The following is a 21,278-nucleotide window of genomic DNA, read 5'->3' as shown; positions in this document are numbered from 1 at the left end:
CAGCACTTTTGGAAGCCAATGCCAGAGGATCACTTGAGTTAACCAGCCTGGGCAACATAGCAAGGGCCTACAAAAAATTTAAAAATTTTTTATCTCTACAAAAAATTTAAAAATTAAGGCCGGGCGCGGTGGCTCACGCTTGTAATCCCAGCACTTTGGGAGGCCGAGGCGGGCGGATCATGAGGTCAGGAGATCGAGACCACGGTGAAACCCTGTCTCTACTAAAAATACAAAAAAAAATTAGCCGGGCGTGGTTGCGGGCGCCTGTAGTCCCAGCTACTCGGAGAGGCTGAGGCAGGAGAATGGCGTGAACCCGGGAGGCGGAGCTTGCAGTGAGCCGAGATCGCGCCACTGCACTCCAGCCTGGGTGAGAGAGCGAGACTCCGTCTCAAAAAAAAAAAAAAGAAAAAGAAAAAAATTTAAAAATTAGCTGGGTGTGGTGGTGCACACCTGTAGTCCCAGCTACTCAAGAGGTTGAGGTGAGAGGATCCCTTGAGCCCAGAAGGTTGAGGCTGCAGTGAGCCATGATTGCACCACTGCACTCCAGCCTGGGGAACAGAGCAAGACCCTGTTTCAAAAAAAAAAAAACAAAACAAAAGCCAAGAGCGTGGCTCATGCCTGTAATTCCAGCATTTTGGCAGGCCGAGTCGGGTGAATCACCTGAGGTCAGGAGTTCAAGACCAGCCTAACCAATATGGTGAAACCCCATCTTTACTAAAAATACAAAAATTGGCTGGGTGTGGTGGCGGGTGTTTGTAATCCCAGCTACTTGGTAGCTGAGACAGGAGAATCGCTTGAACCCAGGAGGTGGAGCTTGCAGTGAGCCAAGATCGTGCCACTGCACTCCAGCCTGGGTGACAGAGTGAGACTCCATCTCAAAAAAAAAAAAAAACACACACACACACAAAACTCAGCCAACATTGGCTCCCCCTAATTTTTTGTGGTAAGAAAAACCATGACTTGCACAGCTTGCGAGAATAAGGATTGTGGTTAGTTCAGTAACTCCAAAAGTGACTCAAGCTTCAAAGGCCAAGAGAGACTAATTACCTCTGCTGATGGCTTTCCGCTTGTAAAAGAGGTCGAAGATGTAGCGGGTTTTCTGGTGGTGGATCCTGAAGATGGGCCACAGAGATTCCACTTTCCTCTTTCCCTCATGCGGTTCTGTTTCGGCTGGGGAGAAATAAAGAGTGTGTTTGGGGGAATAGGGTCAGTCTGCGCGGGATTTTCTTTTTGTAAGTAACTACTGATAATGAATAAATACCACTTTATACCCACTAGGATGGCTGTGGGCGGCAAGCCACCCAGGTGCCGAGGCAAGAGACCGAGGGCACGAGCTGTTCCAGTACAATAAAATATATAAAATAAGAATAGTTATACTAGATATAGATCTTAGATATGATTATATATGAATATCATTAATCATTAGTTTGTAGCAATTACTCTTTATTCCAATATTATAATAATCCTCGCTCTACAATCATAACCTAGGAAAAACCAGGCCATAGAGAGGTAAGAGCTGAGGGGACATAGTGAGAAGTGACCAGAAGACAAGAGTGTGAGCCTTCTGTTATGCCCAGACAGGGCCACCAGAGGGCTTCTTGGACTAGTGGTAACGCCAGCGTCTGGGAAGACGCCCACTGCCAAGCAGACTTTGGTCTAGTGGTAGCGAAAAGTGTCAAGGAACAACACCCGCTACTTAGCAGACCGGGAAAGGGAGTCTTCTTTTCCCCGGGGGAGTTTAGAGAAGACTCTACTCCTCCACCTCTTGTGGAGGGCCTGACATCAGTCAGGCTTGCCCACAGTTATCCAGAGGCCTAACCGTCTCCCTGTGATGCTGTGCTTCAGTGGTCACGCTCCTAGTCTGCCTTCATGTTCCATCCTGTACACCTGGCTCTGCCTTTTAGACAGCAGTAGCAAATTAGTGAACGTACTAAAAGTCTCTGATAAGCAGAAATAATGGTGTAAGCTGTCTCTCTCTCTCTCTCCTCTCTCTCTCTGCCTTGGCTGCCAGGCAGGGAAGGGCCCCCTGTCCAGTGGACACGTGACCCATGTGGCCTTACCTATCATTGGAGATGGTTCACACTCCTTATCCCGCCCCTTTGTCTTGTATCCAATAAATATCAGCGCAGCCTGGCATTCGGGGCCACTACCAGTCTCCACGTCTTGGTGGTAGTGGTCCCCTGGGCTCAGCTGTCTTTTATCTGTCTTGTGTCTTTATTTCTACGCTCTCTCGTCTCCGCACACGGGGAGAAACCCACCGACCCTGTGGGGCTGGACCCTACAGATGACTATAATCAAAATTATGGCACAATAACAACTGTTGGGAAGGATGTGGAGAAACTGGAACTCTCCTACATTCCTGGTGGGAATGTAAAATGGTGGAGCCACTGCAGAAAAGAGTTAGGTGCCTCCTCAAGAAGTTAAAACAGGGCTGGCCGGACTCCGTGGCTCACACCTGTAATCCCAGCACTTTGGGAGGCTGAGATGGGCAGACCACTTGAGGTCAGCAGTCTGAGACCAGCCTGGTCAACACAGTGAAACCCCATCTCTACTAAAAATACAAAAGAATTAGCAGGGCATGGTGGCGCATGCCTGTAATCCCACCTACTTGGGAGGCTGAGGTGGGAGAATCATTTGAACCCAGAGGCGGAGGATGCAGTGAGCTGAGATCACACCACTGCACTCCAGCCTAGGCAACAAAGCAAGACTCCTGTCTCAAAAAAAAAAGAGAATGAAGTAAGTACTGATTATTCTACAATACGGATGAACCTTGAAACATCAAACTGACTGTGGCAATGGTCGCACAACTTTGTGAATATACTAAAAACCCCTTAATTGGATAATTTAACAGGTTGACTTTTACAGTGTATGATTAATATCTCAATAAAGCTGTTATTTAAAAACAGAATAAGCCGCCGGGCATTTTGGGAGGCCAAGGTGGACGGATCATGAGGTCAGGAGATCAAGATCAGCCTGACCAACGTGGTATAACCCCATCACTACTAAAAATTAAAAAATTAGCCGGGCGTGGTAGTGCATGCTTGTAATCCAGCTTCTCAAGAGGCTGAGGCAGGAGAATTGCCTGAACTCGGGAGGCAAAGGTTGCAGTGAGCCAAGATCGCACCACTGCACTCCAGCCTGGGCAACAGTGTGAGATTCCATCTCAAAAAAAAATAAAAAAATAAAAAATAAGCTAAGTAATTTAAACATAATTGTTTTAAATTAAAAATGTCTATTTTTGGATCTTTTTGTAATTCAGGAGTGTGACTGGGTGTTCATATCCATGTGTGAGACGTGCCACTCTCAAACCTTGTCACAACGTTGGCACATTACCCATGTGACAAGAAAAAAAGTCTTTTTAATTACAGAATTAGAAAACATAGATTTTTAAAAAGATCATTCAGTGGTAACTTCTGTTAAAAGGTTGGTCCCGGCTGGGCACGGTAGCTCACGCCTGTAATCCCAGCACTTTTGGAGGCCAAGGCGGGTGGATCACTTGAGGTCAGGAGTTCGAGAACACCCTGGCCAACAGGGTGAAACACTGTCCCTACTAAAAATACAAAAATTATCTGGGCATGGTGGCAGATGCCTGTAATCCCAGTTACTTGGGAGGCTGAGGCACGAGAAGTGCTTGAACCTGGGAAGCAGAAGTTGCAGTGAGCTGAGATTGTGCCACTGCACTCCAGCCTGGATGACACATGACCCTGTCTCCAAAAAAAAAAAAAAAAAAAAAAACAAGCCAAAAAACCAACCTTAGTCCCTATGCTTTCAGATCTATTTCTACAGCATAATAATTTCTCAAGATAATTCTAGGCCCACAGATGGGCATCCTAATCATCTTGAAGGCACCTCTAATTTCATCTCCCAGCCAAAGTCCTTTAGGGCTGAGGAAAAGCGAAATAAACTAGACCAGTCTACACGTTCTCAGGGAAGTGGCTGCAGAAGAAGCTGCTCCTTCAACACACGCAGGATCAGGTGGCGCTCATACTTGCCACAAGGCAGTTCTCTCTCTCTTAGCAGTCACAAGTTCATCTTTGTCTACGACCTCCTCAGTTTTTAGGGAAGAACAGAAGGGCGAGGAGTGGTCAAGAAGAGTATCCCTCCCTGTCTCCAGCTTTTAAGCCATTCTATTACCTAGGAGTTACAATTCAGCTCAACAAACAGAATGCTGTGATCCAAGCAGAGAAGCAGATAGTAGATTCAGCAGGTACACATGTTAAGACGTGACTTGCTCCTCCTTGGCCTCTGCCATGATTGTGAGGCCTCTCCAGCCACATGGAACGGTAAGTCCATTAAATCTCGTTCTTTCGTAAATTGCCCAGTCTCAGGTATGTCTATCAGTAGCATGAAAATGGACTAACACACCCCCATCTCTATAAAAAATTAGCCAAGCGTTGGTTGGGCGCGGTGGCTCACGCCTGTAATCCTAGCACTTTGGGAGGCCGAGGCGGGTGGATCACAAGGTCAGGAGATCGAGACCATCCTGGCTAACACGGTGAAACCCCGTCACTACTAAAAATACAAAAAAAAAAAAAAAAAAAAAAAAATTAGCTGGGCGTGGTGGCGGGCGCCTATAGTTCCAGCTACTCAGGAGGCTGAGGCAGGAGAATGGCGTGAACCTGGGAGGCGGAGCTTGCAGTGAGCCAAGATTGCGCCAGTGAACGCCAGCCTGGACGACAGAGTGATACTCCGTCTCAAAAAAAAAAAAAAAAAAAAAAGAAAAAAGAAGAGAAAAATTAGCCAAGCATGGTAGTGGATGCCTGTAGTCCCAGCTGCTTGGGAGGCTGAGATGGGAGGAACAACTGAGCCTGGGAGGTGGAGGCTTCAGTGAGCTGTGATTGAACCACTGCACTCCAGCCTGGGCAACAAAGTGAGACCTTGTCTCAAAACAGAAACAAAAAGAAGAAAAACAGAACAAAGAATACTTTTTTCTGGAGGTGAAGAATATCTAAAGACAAAGTAGGGTTCCTCCTCCCCTCAAAAGTCACCCTTTAGAAGATGAAGTTAATTTACTTTAAAGGACTTGCAAAATCTCTTCTGTTCCAGCACGCTCCCATTTCCTTTATTTTGATAAAGAGCTGTTTCGGGAAGAAATGTCTCAGCCCAAAATGAACGTGATTATTGCAATAGGCCCGTCCAAATCTAAACTGCAAAACAAGTACTGAGTATTTAATAGAAGTTATCTGGTACCAACAGTTCTTTTAAAAAGGGACAAAGTAACTTAACATTGATTTAATTTAGTAATTACTGCTGGAGGTACAATCTCATAATAACCATGATTAGGTTAGTTACAAGCAAGCATTTCAAACGCTACTTTAAAAAGTAACTTCAGCTGGGTGTAGTGGCTCATACCTGCAATCCCATCACTTTGGGAGGCCGAGGTGGGTGGATCACTTGAGGCCAGGAGTTCGAGACCAGCCTGGCCAACATGGAGAAACCCCATCTCTACTAAAAATACAAAAATTAGCCGGGCATGGTGGCGCATGCCTGTAATCCAAATTACTCGAGAGGCTGAGAGGCAGGAGAATCGCTGAACATGGGAGGCAAAGGTTGCAGTGAGCCTAGATCACACCACTGCACTGCAGCCTGGAAGACAGAGCAAGACTCCATCTCAAAAAATAAAAATAAAAAAGTTAATTGGTAAGTGGCCACACTGTGATCATATAAGGCCAACAGATGCTTGTGGCTTCAGATAAAATTTCCAAAGACAGCATAGGACATGGGTTCACAAAGCAGGATCACACGCCATTTACAAGGAAGTGACAGAAAACAGATGTGGCAAAGACTAATCGATGAGACTGAAAAGGAATAGCACTTCCAAGTAAATATATTTTGTATGATTTTAAATATACATCTAACCAACACAGTAAATAACTATAGGTGGACTATTTGATCTATATTTCATAACCTTTTATATTCAAGTTGGCAAAAGACACAAACAAAAACAAAAACCTTTTTTGAGGACCTTTTCATTAATGTTATCTTATTTTCCGGCACTTACAGTATTTCCACGAGTTCATAAGCAAACACAACATGTCAGCGTTAGTAGACCACCCTCTTTTTATATTTGCATTTATGCCTGTCCCCTGGGGGCATCTAAGCCTGTGACCCTTGGACCCAGCCCACCCAGACAGGAACTCCCCTACTCACCTTCTCTCATCTTTTGATCTAATTCATCCAGTGTTGGCTCAATCAGCTCCCAGCCATCTGGGGGTGCTTTCCGGCTTCTTTTGACTTTAGGCATTTTCCTTCCACAGGATAATTTGCAAAGATCTGGGGAAAAAAAATGAATTGGTTTGAGTCTCAAATCCCCAAAGGCCTTTGCCAGCCATTATTTTGGTACAGGCTGACTTGAGTCAGCATAGGGTCACAGCTATGGGACAGGGCTCAGCACCCAGACTGTGTTCAAATCCTGGCTCTGCTACTTACCCGCTGTGATCTTCAGAAAGGTACTTAACCTTCCTAAGTCTCTGTTTCCTCATCTGTAAAATGGGGATAATGGAAGCTACCTTATGTAGTCATTGCAAAGACTTCATTATAATTGTATCTATCATGCCTGGTGTATAATGTGTGCCTAAGAGACATTTGTAGTTGTCATTAGCTAACTTCAACTACAAGCTTAACCCTATACTGGATGTTGGGAACACAGAACAAACAGTTAAGCCTCTGCCCCTTAGAAGGTGACATTTTAGCAAAGAGACATACAAGAGAAAAAGCAATTACAATAGAGTATAAGGAGGGCCGTGACTCGGGGAGCCATGGAGGTGACTATTTAAAAAGGCAAAGATGGAAGGCCAGGCACGGTGGCTCATGCCTGTAATTCTGGTCTTGGCCAGCACTTTGGGAGGCTGAGGTGGGAAGATCGCTTGAGCCCAGGAATTTGAAACCAGTCTGAGCAATGAGGTGAAACCCTATCTCTGGCCGGGCATGGTGGCTCACGCCTGTAATCCCAGCACTTTGGGAGGCCAAGGCGGGCGGATCACGAGGTCAGGAGATCGAGACCTTCCTAGCTAACACAGTGAAACCCCGTCTCTATTAAAAATACAAAAAATTAGCCGGGTGAGGTGGCGGGCACCTGTAGTCCCAGCTACTTGGGAGGCTGAGGCAGGAGAATGGCGTGAACCCCCGGGGGGCGGAGCCTGCAGTGAGCCAAGATCGTGCCACTGCACTCCAGCCTGGGCGACAGCGAGACTCTGTTTCAAAAAAAAAAAAAGAAACCCTATCTCTACAAAAAAAAAAAAAAATCAAAAAAATTAACTGAGCATGGTGGTGGATGCCTGTGGTCTGAGCTACAAGGAAGGCTGAGGCAAGAGGATCACTTGAGCCCAGGAGGTTGAAAGGCTGCAGTGAGCCATGTTCACACTACTGCACTCCAGCCTAAGTGACAGAGTGAGACCATGTCTCAATAACAAACAAAACAAAACATAAAATAAAAAGGGAAAGATGGCTGTAAAATCAAAGTACCTTAGGATGTGCTTCCCAAGAGTATAGACAGCAGAAAAATCTCTCGTCTCTGCAGTTGCAGGCTTGGATTCTTGTCCAGCTCTAAAAAATTATTCTGTGACTTTCAGGTCACAGAATTCCCTCTCTGGTCCTCGGTTTCTTCTGTAAAATGAGGGCAGTGGATTGGCTGATTGCCAAGGTCTCTTTCACACCAAACAACATATTAGATAAAGTCAGGTAGTTCCCATACAAGAGGCCGATCCCAATCTAAATAGCAAAGCGTTTTTCAAACCACACAGCATTTCCTTGCTGCCAGAGAGAACTCAGGTTAAGTATTTATCTTTCAGCATAACAGATTCATCTCTCTCAAATTCATTCAGTCACTTCATTCCTTCTGTAACGTATCTGACACTTTACAAAGACCCTCCCCCCCAACACAGCCTCCTCTCATGAACTCCCAAAACAACCATATAGAGGAGGAATCAAACTCTATAAGGTAGAATCAGGGTCACACAGGTGAGAATTTGCAAAGCCTGACTCTGGAGGGCTCTTGACTCCCAAATCAGTGGTCTTCGCACTAGTCTTCCCTACGCTGAAGCTAGAAATGGGTGAATTCTGGTCTCGGCCCCAAGGCGCATAGTCTGTGACAAGAGAATGATCGCTTTTCTATGACCCAGGGAAATTCGAGGGCCCTGATCCAGCCTGGAAGTCAGAAGAGGCCTCCCGGAGGTGGAAATGGTAGGCGGTAACCAGATCGAGGAGAAAGAGGAGGTAGGAGGTAATCAGATCGAGAAGAAAGATGTGCCGGGAGGTGTAGGAGAGATTGGGGCGCTCGGGAAAGGAGGCGAGAAGGAGCGAAGGAAGATAGTGCAGGATTGTAGGGAAAACTCATAAAAAGGACAGCATCTGAACTCAGCTTAGAAAAACAATCAGAAGACAGAAGACGTTCCTACCAGAGAAAACCGCGTGAGAATCCTAGAGGAAAACCCCCGAATCTACCGTCCCCTCAGAAGAATGAACGGGGCGCCGCCTCCTCTCGGGAGCTCTCTCCGGCCTCAAGGTCCAAAGCCCGAACACATCCCAGTGGCTGGCTGAGAGTCCAGCCACTCAGATCTCCCTCCAGGACGGTGCAGACCACCGGTCTCCCGCCTCAGCCGTTGCCAAGGTAATGGAGAACAGAGGGAAAACACATACCGGAAACTCCTGGACCTTGGGTAGCTGCTTCTCAACTGACGGCTTCCGCTCTTCAGGCGATCGCTAAGGCATGAGGTCCTTGCGGAGCCCCGCCCTCCCCGCGCGGAGATTGCGTCATCTTAGGCGTCCTCAGCAATGCCTGTATAGAATTCCAGAGCCAATGTTGCCCTTTGCCCTCACTTCCGGTGGGTGGCCGGCAGGGCCACGCGTCTTCCCGAACGGAGAGACTGGGGGCGTTGTTGCCTGGCAGCGCGCGGGCAAGCCTGGACTTAGGCGGCGCGCAGGACGGTCCGGCTTCGTGCGGAGGCCCCCCTGAGGTCCGGGTCCTTGCGGCCACTGCGGCCACTGAGGTGGTGGCGGCGGCTGGCCCGGGCGGAAGAAGTAGAGCCCAAGGTATTTCCGGTTCCTGTGTCAGTTCGAGGCGCCGCCGCCGCCGCAGCTGCCGGAGCCGCGATGCCTAAAGGAGGTGAGGGGCGGGCGCGCGTGGCCCGCAGGCCTGGAGGGGCGGCCCAGGTCTGGCTTCCGCTGTCCCCTCAGCCCATGGGCGTCTCTGAGAGCAGCGCAGAGGGAGGCTGTCCGCACCGGCTGAGAGCCAGGCCTGGGCCTCGACGCCCAATTGTCCCGATGGGGAAACTGAGGACTGTGGTGTCCAAGAGTCACTCCGTCAGTGGTCTGAGGAGTTTCGGAGGCTCTGGGTCCTCGCCGGCCTAGAAAGCCGGATCTAGGATGCGCTTCTTCGGGCCTAGGGGTTCTGGAATTTATCCCACTTTTTGGCTGTCTGGGAACTGAGTCACCGCGTCCCGCGCTTGTGCCGGGCCCGCCTGCCTCTCGCGTAAAACGTGGGCCTTTTCTGGCTTCGGTTCAGCCAGGCCTGCCTAGGAAGACTTAAGGCGATGCCCATGAGCCTTCCAGACCTGGTTTCGACTCCCCCGTTCGGTAGCGGCTCGGTGTGTTCCTTTGAGCCAGTCGCTCCACCTACTGTGTCTCCGTTTTCTCATTTGCCAATGGGAATAACGATTGTACCTACCTCGTAGTACTGTTGGGAGGCTTCAACTAGGTAATCCACGTGGAGTGCGCAGTACTCTGCCAGGCAGTCGTTAAAAGTGCCCAGTGAAGCAATAACTATTCTTATTTTTAAGGCTTTGCCATCTCTTGGCCTTATAAGAAGGTCCATGACTGCCCAGTCCATTGTAGCCCGTCCTCTGTCCTCTAGTCCGTTCTCTATCCTGTTTTCCCCTTTAGAATCGATAGTCCCCAGTTTGAATCTCAGCTATGTCACCGTCTAATTCTGTGGCCCTGAACAAGTTAACCTCTTCCTCATCTGAAACACTGGGCTAATCCTTAGCTTGGTGAGTTGGGGCTGGGGTGGTAAAATGACAGCGCTCATAAAGTGCCTGGCTACCTCCTGGCACAGAACAAATATATTTGTATTGGTAGCTCATGTGTTATATTGGTTAATCCACTCAACCCACAGAAACATCTGCCTGGAGCGTTTTCAAACCTAAATCGCTTCCTGACTCCAGAGATAATTGGGCATTACAGAGCTAAATGTGCTTAAACCTAGCTTTGTACTGATTTATTCTGTGGCTGAAAAAGTCTCTCTGCTATTGTTCCCCAGTCCCTTCATCTGTAAAAGGAGGTTGCTGAATGAGCCATCCTCCTTCCAAAGTTTTACTTAATGGATACTTTGGGCAAAGATTGGAGGTTACAATGATAAAACCTTAAATATGAATTCATAGCTAAATGGTCTTTGGGCTTGTGAAAAGCTTTTTTGGGTAGACAAGGTTTACATTTTCTTGGGTTAATCTGAAAACCACAAAACACCGTGAAGGTGTTAGAAGTATCAAACTCCCCAAGAGCAAAGGACGAACTCTTGTTTCCATTATGTTAACTGCAAATCATTTTTTAAAGTCTTGAAGAGCCTATTATAAAAGTTACTGTGGACCAAGCTAAGGTCAGGGTCCCATAGCCAAGTACATGAGAGGAGAGCCTATAGTAATCGATTTCGAGTTGTTACTGTTGCCTGGTGTATTAAGAGAGCAAGAAAGGCTGTTGGTTTTTTTCTTGGCACACTTGCTCTCTCACAATAGGACTTTAATAAGCGTAGACTTAGACACCCCTGGGAACCTAGGTAGTCATTAAAAATGGGTGGTGTGATCTGTAGCAGCCCAATTATGGCTCTGCAGCTGCTGTAAGGAATCAGAGGAGGCCAGTATCTCTGCTACCGCCTCTGGAGTGCAGAGCAACTCTGGCTGATTACAGAGTCTCTGCTCACAGAGACAGACTCTGGAAATCAGGTGGGCCTCAGCTTCCAGGAGAGGTCCTGTGTGGAAGTTGAGGCCACAGCCACCCCTGCATACTTGGGGACCAGCAGAGGGGGATACCACCCTACTTTAAAACTGGCTGATGGCTTTAGCAAGGGTCAGCCTGGTGTCCCGGCTGAAGAGGGTCAGACTATAAAACTGACACTTTAACTGCTAGTCACATTTTTAACTTTTAGACTGTGTAGTCAGGTTTGTTTTCAACTGTACTTTGCCAATCATTTCTTAGTCTAAGCACAAAATTTTTGCCTGTAGGTTTGGGTTTTTTTTTCCCTGAAGTATTCTCTTTTTGCCATACTACTAAGGTGAGCACAAGGTATTTTACTGTGTTTCCGATATCTGCAGTAAATTGCTTATGTGCTCAGTAGTGCTTTTTTTGTTGTTGTTTTTCCACCAAATACTAGATTAGAGGGAAAAGTAACGATCAGCGATTTTTTTATTTTTTTGAGACGGAGTCTCGCTCTGTGGCCCAGGCTGGAGTGCAGTGGCCCAATCTCGGCTACTGCAGCCTCTGCCTCCCGGGTTTGAGTGATTCTCCTGTCTCAGCCTCCCAAGTAGCTGGGATTACAAGCATGTGCCACCATGCCCAGCTAATTTTTGTATTTTTAGTAGTGAGGGGGTTTCACCATGTTGACCAGGCTGGTCTTGAACTCCTGGCCTCAAGTGATCTGCCCGCCTTGGCCTCCCAAAGTGCTGGGATTACAGGCATCAGCCGCTGTGCCTGGATATTAGCGAACATTTTTGTAGTGCTTATTCAGTAGCAGGCACTGTTCCAGCAGCTTTCTGTATATTGATTAATTCATCTATCTTTGTGACAACCCTGTAAGGTAGGGACACAGATGAGGAAACTGAGACTGAGAGGTTAAATACCTGCCCAAAGTCATCAAGCCAGTAAGTGTGGAACCTGGGAGTTGGACTCTAAACTTCGTGGTGTTTAGCAGTCTGCTTTGGTCTAAGTCTCCCGGTCTATGAAATGGGACCAGCTATCACTCCTGTACCATAGGTTTGTTCCAAGGATCAACTGTGCCCCTGGCTGGCTGGGCACGGTGGCTCACACCTGTAATCCCAGCACTTTGGGAGGCTGAGATGGGCAGATCACGAGGTCAAGAGATCAAGACCATCCTAGCCAAACAACATGGTTAAACCCCATCTCTACTAAAAATACAAAAATTAATTGGGGATAGTGGTGCACGCCTGTAGTCCCAGCTACTCAGGAGGCTGAGGCAGGAGAATCATTTCAGGGAGGCGGAGGTTGCGGTGAGTCGAGATTGCGCCACTGCACTCCAGCCTAGGCGACAGAGCAAGACTCCATCTCAAAAAAAAAAAAAAAAAAAAAAAAGTGCCCCTGGCTGTGACAGAACATCGCGTAAAAAGCCCTTATAGTGACGGCAGGGGTGTAAGTGGTACATGTTTCTGTGGTTGCATCTGAGTCCACTATGCTTGGATTGTAAGGGACCAGGGGATGTAGCAAGTCACTGCAGTGCACTGTCCGCCATGTCCTCCCCTCCGGTCTTCTGTGTGGGAGCCAGCATTTAGTACACAGTTTGGTGATGCATCAGATGGTCACGAGTTGCTTCCTGCGTGCCTTTGAACACATGAGGGTGGAGGAGGTGTCGGTTTGGGTGGTGCTGGGTGAGGGGTAGGTGAGGCCTCTGTGGTCTCTGATGAGAGCACTCCAAGCAGGACACAGCCCTCTGGGGGTCAGAGCAGTCAAGGCAGCTGCCTCCGCTCACCTTCTAAACTGCGGGTCTCTGCAGGGAGAAAGGGAGGCCACAAAGGCCGGGCAAGGCAGTATACGAGCCCTGAGGAGATCGATGCGCAGCTGCAGGCTGAGAAGCAAAAGGCCAGGGTGAGTACATGCCTGTCCAGGCCACGCCAGTGGCCCAGGGTGGCGCTCTGCCAATTTGGTTCACAGAGAGGCCAGGCAAGGACTACCCATTCACAGGGACAAGCCAGCACGTGGGGGTCAGGCGGGCAGTGAGCCCCAGGTATAAGTCTCAGAACAACCAATGACAGTCGGGGCATGGGCATCTGCCTGGATGGGTTAGAAAGAACTGTGGCTGCTCTGCAGCAGCTGCCTTAGTGGGGCCCTGTTCTTGGTCTTGTGCATCTACTTTCAGGAGGATCTCCCTCCTGCAGGCCCTGTCCATTCACAGCTCGAGCTCCCAGCACCCCTGCTTGTCTGCTGCAGCCACACAGGATGATTTGCCACACTGTACGTGACATGTGCCCTGCCTTCCCACACCCCCAGCATCAGCATGCTCTCCATCCCTGGAGACGTTGTTTAGCCTCTCCTCCTCTGAGACTCGTGCCTCACCTCCAGCCAGAGCTGATTTAGTAGTTCCCTCTCCTCTGCTCCCATGGTACATTGTCCAAGCCACCGTTAGGAAATAGAATACATTCCAATCGTCAGCATCTGCATCTTACCATATCATTAGATTGATGCCTGGATCAAGGGCCTAAGGGAGCAGTCAGGGCCAGATGGGTACACAGCTGTGAAGTGCCCCAGGAGCCTCAAGAAGGGAAAGGCCACATCCAGCTGTGGGGTCTGGGAGGGGTCCTTGGGGGAGCCGGCAGCTGAGCAGGACATGGAGGATGTGTGGGCAAGTGCCAAGAGATGAAGGACATGAGGTTTCTGTAAGGGACATTTTTGGTGGGAAGGCAAGAAAGGCGGAGGGAAGCAGCATTCCGAGGTGTTGTTCTGGGAAGCTGGTGCAGGAGGTCACCTGTGTGGGTGGGTCGGGGGGGATGGCTTGCCATGGAGTGGGAGTGGAGAGGGAGAGGACTCGCCTGGGAATGCCAGCATGATTTGGCAGCTGCATGCGGCAGGTGGGAGCTGAGTAGGATGGTGGTTTTCAGCCTGGTGGCTGAGTCCTTCTGACCCCAGGAAACAAGCTGCTCACCCTGGCTGCTGAGGTGGCTGGATTAGGAAGGGGAGCAGGGCCTTCTGTGGCTGTGTGAGGGGCTTGCTGGACTATGGGAATGGCCTCTAAGCTGTGGTGCCGAGTGCATAGGCTGCCTGTGTCTGGCCCAGGTCCTATTCCCTGGGGGCCAGGGTCACAGTAGGACCCTTGTCATCCTTGGTTCCAGCCTTCTAGGGGCTTGATTTCTCAAGGTCCACAGTCTGGGGGGTGATGGGGTCACAGTCTTGGGGATTTGTTTTGCATTTTTGATTCTGCAGGTTGTCCATTTCTGAAACAGGAAGAAGAGGAGCAAAAAGAAGGTGGAGATGGGGCTGCAGGTGACCCCAAAAAGGAGAAGAAATCTCTAGACTCAGATGAGAGTGAGGATGAAGAAGATGACTACCAGGTACTGAGTCTTTTGAGGGCCTGGGGCCTGGACTCATTCATTCAACAAACAACGTTGACTGACCGTTTAGTACTAGTCCCAAAGGTAGATGCAGACAATGTCCTTGCTCTTGAGGGTTTACACTCTACGGGAGATACAGACAACAAAGAAGTAAATGGACAGTGTCATTTCAAGTAGTGAGAAGTGTTACTAACAAAACAGACTGATTGAGGGGACTTGGAAAAGTGTTGTGGTGGTGAAGCAACTTATAAACTGAGATCTGAAAAAACAAGGTGCAGCCAGCTATGTGAAAATTGGCGTGCAGAGCAATTGAGAAACTAGATTAGCAAGTGCAAAGGTCCTGTGGTGGGAATAAGCTTGGCATGTTCAAGGACCAGAAAGGGGCCAGTGTAGCTGTGAGTTACAGGGTAAGGAGCGGAGTGGTCCAGATGCAGGAGGAGAGACTGGCAAGGACACCTCCTATGTAGCTGTTGAAGGGGTTGGGTTTTCTTTTCTTTTTTTTTTTTTGAGACGGAGTGTCACTTTGTCACTGAGGCTGGAGTGCAGTGGCATAATCTCAGCTTACTACAACTTCCGCCTCCCAGGTTCAAGTGCTTCTCCTGCCTCAGCCTCCCAAGTAGCTGGGACTACAGGCACCTGCCACTACACCGGGCTAATTTTTTGTATTTTTAGTAGAGACAGGGTTTCACCGTGTTAGCCAGGATGGTCTCCATCTCCTGACCTCATGATCCACCCGCATCAGCCTCCCAAAGTGCTGGGATTATAAGCGTGAGCCACTACCCCGGCCCCTTTCTTTTTTTTTTTTTTTTTGAGACAGGGTCTTGTTCTGTCACCCACGCTGGAGTGCAGTGAAGCTGCAGTGAAGCACCGCAGCCTCAGCCTTCCAAGTAGCTGGGACCAAAGGCACATGCCACCACACTCACCTAATTCTTAAATTTTTTGTAGAGATGGGGATCTCACTATATTGCCCAGGCTGGTCTCGAACTCCTAGGCTCAAGTAATCCTCCCACTTCACCCTCCTAAGGTGTTGAGATTGTAGCAGCATGAGCCACCAGAAACCATGGGGTTTCTTTATGGTAGGTAGTGGCAGCTGGGGAAGGCCTTGAAGAGATTGAGAGACATGTCCAGATATGCTTTTTTTTTTTTTTTTTTTTTGGGAGACAGAGTCTCTCTGTCACCCAGGCTGGAGTGCAGTGGCACGATCTCGGCTCATTGCAAGCTCCGCCTCCCAGGTTCACGCCATTCTTCTGCCTCAGCCTTCCGAGTAGCTGGGACCACAGTAGAGATAGCGTTTCACCATGTCAGCCAGGATGGTCTCAATCTCCTGACCTCATGATCTGCCCGCCTTGGCCTCTCAAAGGGCTGGGATTACAGGCGTGAGCCACTGCGCCCGGCCTCCAGATATGCTTTTAAAAGATTATTTTACTTTGGGAAGCCAAGGTGGGTGGATCACAAGGTCAGGAGATCGAGACCATCCTAACTAACACGGTGAAACCCCGTCTCTACTAAAAATACAAAAAATTAGTTGGGCGTGGTGGTGGGCGCCTGTAGGCCCAGCTACTCGGGAGGCTGAGGCAGGAGAATGGCGTGAACCCGGGAGGTGGAGAGCAGTGAGCCGAGACCGTGCCACTGCACTCCCAGCCTGGACGACAGAGTGAGACTCTGGCTCAAAAAAAAGATTATTTTAGCTTCTCCATGGAGAGTGAATGATAGGATGTTGAGACTAAGAGCAGTGTTCAGATCAGAAATCCTGGGCCGGGTGCGGTGGCTCACGCCTGTAATCCCAGCACTTTGGGAGGCCAAGGTGGGCGGATCACCTGAGGTTGGGATTTCGAGACCAGCCTGACCAACATGGAGAAAACCCGTCTCTACTAAAAGTACAAAATTAGTCGGGGATGGTGGTTCATGCCTGTAATCCCAGCTACTCAGGCTGAGGCAGGAAAATTGCTTGAACCCAGGAGACCGAGGTTGTGGTGAGCCGAGATCGTGCCATTGCCCTCCAGCCTGGGCAACAAGAGCGAAACTCCATCTCAAAATTAAAAAAAAAAAAAAGAAATCGTGGCTTGCCCTAGGATGGTGACAATGGCAGTGGAGAAGAGTGGACAAATTTAAGCCGTATTTGGGGGTTGCTGAAGGAACAACGAATCAAGGATATGCTTAGGATTGCAGGGAGGGTCCGGTTGGGTAAAGGATGAATCTCAAGTTCTGTCTTGGACATGTTAAGTTTACAGTGCCAGGCATCCAAGTGGAGGTGTAAGTGTGCAGCTGGACTGGAAGTGTGTGGAGGGAGCTCTGTGGAGTGGAAGCTGTCTCCCTGCCCCCTTAAGGAGAATTGATGGAATTGACAGGGCCTGAAACTTTGACCAAACCTGCTGCATTGAGAACACACTCCCTTCTTCTGGAACTTCCCCAGGGAAGGTGCAGATTCCAGGTTCTTGGGCCAGCATCCCAAACCTGTAGAGTCTGTGATCCGGTAGCTCATTCTTGAGTTACATGTCCAGTCCTTCAGCTAAGGTGGGTGGGAATTGGAATTGGTGGTGACAGCACACACTTGGCCCACCCTGCCCTGGGGATTCTAGCCCAGCGCTTCTTGCAAGAAGAATCAGGCATGGGATTCCATGGAAAACTGCTTTTAGAAGCCGAGCTTGAAGTGGGGGAGTAGTGCTGTGTGAGTGCTTGCAAGTTGGGGTAGGGCACACCTCTCATCTACCACCTACTTCCTGGTTGACTTGGACAAGTTATTGGACCCCGAGCAGCTGTTCTGTGGGCTCTTCTCAGGCTGATGAAGATGCTCCAGAGAGCTGTACCCACTGTGAGACTTGGGCTGAGCACTACGTGGGCTAGGGGTGGAGCAGGAGTTTGTCCTCATCCAGATGGGCTGTTGAGAGATGGTAGGAGTGGCCCTCAGGGGCTCCACAGGACCTGAACTCCAACAACCAGCTTCTTGCCCTGTTCTAGCAAAAGCGCAAAGGCGTTGAAGGGCTCATCGACATCGAGAACCCCAACCGGGTGGCACAGACAACCAAAAAGGTCACACAACTGGATCTGGACGGGCCAAAGGAGCTTTCGCGGAGAGAACGGTAACATCACTGGCTGGGCCTTGTGTCCCAGGGAATATAGGCTAGCAGGTGGCCTGTGGGATGCTAAGGTCCCCAGTTGGCTGGGAGCTGTGGCTGTTTATTTCTGTCTCATTCCCCAATGGCCCTCCAGTAGCCTTTAACAAGCCACACAGAATGTGTTTTCACCAATTGATATGCTATCAGGGGAAATAGGACAACAGGCTCAGACCTGAGCATAACACTTGAGGTAATGGTGCAGGATACAGAGGGTTGCCCTCCATTCCCCTCTTCCAGAGCACCACACCCTGGGGAGATTTCCCTTACCCCACCGATCTGACCATTGCTGACCTGCATCCATCCCTAGTGTCGTGGCCATGGGGACTGGAAGGGGGCTGTGAGCCTGTGCCGGCCAGAAGGCAGTCCAGCCCAGCGCAGCTCAGCCAGCTGTCCCAGGCCTCTCCAAGTCCTGTGTGAAAATGAAGCTGCAAATGTCTTCCTCAAGAGTTGTATGAGGATCAAGATGATGTACTGAAGTGCCTGGCACAGGATCAGTCCTTGACTGGTGCCCTGACTTTTGGCAGCCACCAAGTGACCTCAAGGGCCTTACAAGAGGTTGAAGCCTGCTGGTTTCTCTCCTGACTGGGCATTTAGGATAATGGCTGAGGGGTGTGTCTGTGAAAGCCTCATGGGGAAGGCCATGAGCTTGGGTGTGATTGCAGCTGCTAAGGACCCTTCTGTCCCCCTTCGGTAGCTTCCTCTTGGCATTGACTTCAAAAACCCAGCAACCTGGGTATTCTGCCACTGTGGTATTCTGCCATTGGCAGCTGTGCAGCCTTTGATAAGGCTGTGCCCTTTCTGGGCATCAGTGTCCTCACCAGTGAAAGGGATCCTGTTGCTCTCTCCCTCTGCTCTTTGGGGTTGCAGAGACGCCCTGCCTGGCACTTTGCTTTCACTGAAGGGCCCTGCAGAGTCTTTGGGCTGCCTCAGTCATCATTCCTGAGGCTCAGCTTAGAGGCTTCTGAGTGTGGCACATCCCTCCTGGGCTAGGATCTGCGGTTCGCCAGGTATTATCTCCTCATCTCTGTAGTGAGGCGTCTGCTCTTCCCACTCCGAGTCCCTCTCCCTCCCCTCTAGCTAGCTCCCATGTCTGGTGTCTCATTACTCCCCAGTGTGTACCGTGAACACCTCTGGGAGGCCGAGTCTCTGTCCCAGCCTCCTGCCAGGCAGGGCCCTCTCCTCCTCCAACACTTGGCTCTTCGAGGAACCCAGTGCAAATAGGCCCTCCGATCTCATCCCGAAGGGCATCCACTCCAGTTGAGAATCTCAAGCTTGGGAGGATCCTCAAAAGGAAGCTAATGACCCTCACCACTGACTCTACTTAGGGGGTTCATTCCTGACACTTTGTCCCATGGGAGCCCAGCAATTACTCCCGTCCCCCTACTGATAGGGGCTGTCCCCTTGGGGGGCAGCACCGTGCACATCTAAGCTGCTCTAAGAATGGGCCGTGTGGTGTTCACCTGAGACTGGGTGTGTCTGTTTCCCATTGTTGTCCTCATCCTATGCCCTGTGGCTGCTTCCTCCACTTCTTCATTCCTTTTTTTGTTTGTATTTTTTAGAGATAGGATTTCACTCTGTCACCCAGGCTGGAGTGCAGTGGTGCAGTTATAGCTCACTGCAGCCTTGAACTCCTGGGCTCAAGCAATCCGCCTGCCTCAGCCTCCCAAGTAGCTGGGACTACAGATGTGTGCCACCACACCTGGCTAATTTTTAGATTTTCTATTTTGTACAGACAGAGTCTTGCCATAGTGCCCAGGCAGGTCTCAAACTTATAGCCTCAGGTGATCCTCTTGTCTTGGCCTCCCAGAGAGCTGGGATTACAGGCCTGAGCCACCACGTCCAGCCCTTCCTTCCTTGTAGGATGTGGTCCCCTCTGCTTTCATCCTCCCGGTCATCTTCTCTGGAACACTCTTGGTCTGGTCCCCCTTCTCTCCATGGCCACCAGAGCCTGATCATGAAGCCCTCAGGCATCCTCCCCTCCCTGCTGTAGCTGGACATTGTTCCCTGTCCCGCTGGGGCTTTCTGGACATTGCAGAAGTTTTCTCCCTGGGCCTCTCCCTCCTGCTCACTTTCTTGGTGAACGTCCACCAAGCAGGGGGTTCATGGAGCCAGGGACTCACAGCCAGAGCACCCCTTCCACCTTGGCCCTAGGCCGAATCCTTGGCCTTTATTCTGACTCCCATCCAGTTTGGCAAACAGTGGTGGGAAAGATGTCCCCGTGACACCATTTTATCTACACAGAGAAGAGATTGAGAAGCAGAAGGCAAAAGAGCGTTACATGAAAATGCACTTGGCTGGGAAGACAGAGCAAGCCAAGGCTGACCTGGCCCGGCTGGCCATCATCCGGAAACAGCGGGAGGAGGCTGCCCGGAAGAAGGAAGAGGAAAGGAAAGGTAAGGGCTGGGCTGTGCACGCAGGGACACGCCCCAACTCTGGTCCTGGGCCAGCCACAAAGCACTGAACTCGTGTCCCTGTCCGTGAGGTGACAATGAGGTGAGGAGTGACTACTGCCTAGGAGATCATTCAGGAGAGGCCCCCCCTCCCTGTGCCTGCCACTCCCCGGGGGACCGGGAGGTTCCAGCGACATCATGGGGTCAGATGTGGGTTAAAGTCTCAGCAGAGCACCGTCCACAGTAGGTGGACAGTCACTCCTGCTTCCAGCAGCGGGAGGTCACAGGAAACCATGCCCCTAGTACAGACCTTGCCTGAGGCTCACAGTGATCCCAACTTCCCATTCAACCCTGCTTCACAAACCCCAACAGGAAAGGACTTCACATGTAACTGTTGGAATGTTTAGATTTTAGACTTCAGAACCCGTGGAGGGAGGTTAGAATTACAGGGTTCTGCTGGGAGGTGGGGTGAGAAGTTTCCATTTGCCCACAAGAGTGTGTGTTGGTGGGGCTTTGTGGAGGGAACAGCTTTCTATAAGGTGGTCTGGCCACTGAAGCGTGTTGGGAATGTCGGGGGGCCCAGGGTGATAGTTGCAGCAGAAATCCTCTCCCACGCCTCAGCTCTTCTCAGGTCTTCTTTGTTGCACAGACTGTTTTCTGCGGCCTTTCAGACCTAAAGTTCTAGGGTTCTGGCGCGTGTGTTGGGAGGGGGTAGGGGGTTGCTTTGTTTTAACCCCTGCCCTTCTCTTCCCACCCCTCAGCAAAAGATGATGCCACACTGTCAGGAAAACGAATGCAGTCACTCTCCCTGAATAAGTAACCGCTACCCGTGGGAGGAGATGCCGGGGACCTGGGCCGTGCTGCCAGGACCTCTGCTGTGTCTCACCCACCCTGTGCCCTGGCGCCGCTGCAACAGCCCCTCATGGCCAGGAGCCCCCCATGGCCTGGGGCCTTCTCTTCATCTTGGCACAGAAATTGTTTGGGGGATGGGGGGGGGCTGGGGGAGGGGCAGCTGCTATCTTTGAGACAGAAAGATGCAGGACAGCATTTCATATGTAACCATTTGAATGTTTTTGCTGTTTTTAGAATTCAGAGCCCTTGCTGGGGGGTGCCTGGGAGATGGGGTAAGAAGAGCTTTCATTTGTCTGGTAGATAGCATGTAAGGGGGTGGTTGTCCCAGGAGGCAGCTGCTGAGAGGTTTGCTACACCCAGCCCTGGACTGTGTTGCCTGGGTGCTCATTCAGAGAGGGGCTGTCATCTGGGAGCCTGTGCCCCTGGGTCCTCGAGGGTCATGGCTTGTCCCTGGTCAGTCCTGTCTGATCCAGGCCTCGCCTCTCTGCCCTTCCCTGCCCGGTTCCTACCCACCTGGCTAGGGCCAGTGCCCATTTTTAACCCTACCCATTGATCATTTCAAGAAACCTCTGTTTACTGTGTGGCACCCAGGCAAAACATGCTCCACAAATTCAACTTGTATATTTGGCAGATTAAACTTGACATTATCGTAA

At 50.2% G+C, this 21,278-nt stretch overlaps 2 protein-coding genes and 1 non-coding gene across 8 annotated transcripts in view; 2 read left to right on the top strand and 1 right to left on the bottom strand.

Moving 5' to 3' along the window:
• The window catches only part of BUD31 (BUD31 homolog), a 12,004-nt gene extending 2,977 nt beyond the window's left edge, over positions 1-9,027 (bottom strand). Inside the window, exons 1-4 of one of the 5 annotated variants that reach the window (XM_055292526.2) lie at positions 8,638-9,020; positions 7,465-7,605; positions 6,151-6,273; positions 1,048-1,170 (exon numbers count right to left, since the gene is read on the bottom strand). In XM_055292526.2, the coding sequence (XP_055148501.1) occupies positions 1,048-1,170; positions 6,151-6,244 (217 nt within the window). In that variant the 5' untranslated portion in view covers positions 6,245-6,273; positions 7,465-7,605; positions 8,638-9,020. Of the gene's footprint in view, positions 1-1,047; positions 1,171-6,150; positions 6,274-7,464; positions 7,606-8,396 lie in introns of all 5 variants that reach the window. The other 4 variants (XM_063646203.1, XM_055292525.2, XM_055292527.2 and 1 more) reach the window with 4 other exon arrangements.
• LOC129490931 (small nucleolar RNA U13) lies at positions 3,243-3,343 on the top strand. The gene has a single exon (XR_008660398.1). It is a non-coding gene; the product is annotated as a small nucleolar RNA U13 (small nucleolar RNA).
• On the top strand, positions 8,963-21,278 carry PDAP1 (PDGFA associated protein 1). 2 transcript variants are annotated; one of them, XM_055292524.2, is made up of 6 exons: positions 8,963-9,103; positions 12,716-12,807; positions 14,160-14,267; positions 17,226-17,347; positions 19,625-19,776; positions 20,535-21,278. In XM_055292524.2, exons 1-6 carry the CDS (start codon positions 9,091-9,093, stop codon positions 20,591-20,593), a joined length of 546 nt encoding a protein of 181 aa, XP_055148499.1. In that variant the 5' UTR covers positions 8,963-9,090; the 3' UTR covers positions 20,594-21,278. The 2 variants fall into 2 exon arrangements, with proteins under 2 accessions (XP_055148499.1, XP_063502271.1); XM_063646201.1 differs by having other exon boundaries at positions 19,625-21,278.

This window comes from Symphalangus syndactylus, chromosome 9 (genome assembly GCF_028878055.3).
Source record: "Symphalangus syndactylus isolate Jambi chromosome 9, NHGRI_mSymSyn1-v2.1_pri, whole genome shotgun sequence".
Lineage (NCBI taxonomy): Eukaryota > Metazoa > Chordata > Mammalia > Primates > Hylobatidae > Symphalangus > Symphalangus syndactylus.
The sequence above is the reverse complement of the archived record's forward strand: the minus strand, read 5'-3'. Positions and strand labels throughout refer to the sequence as shown.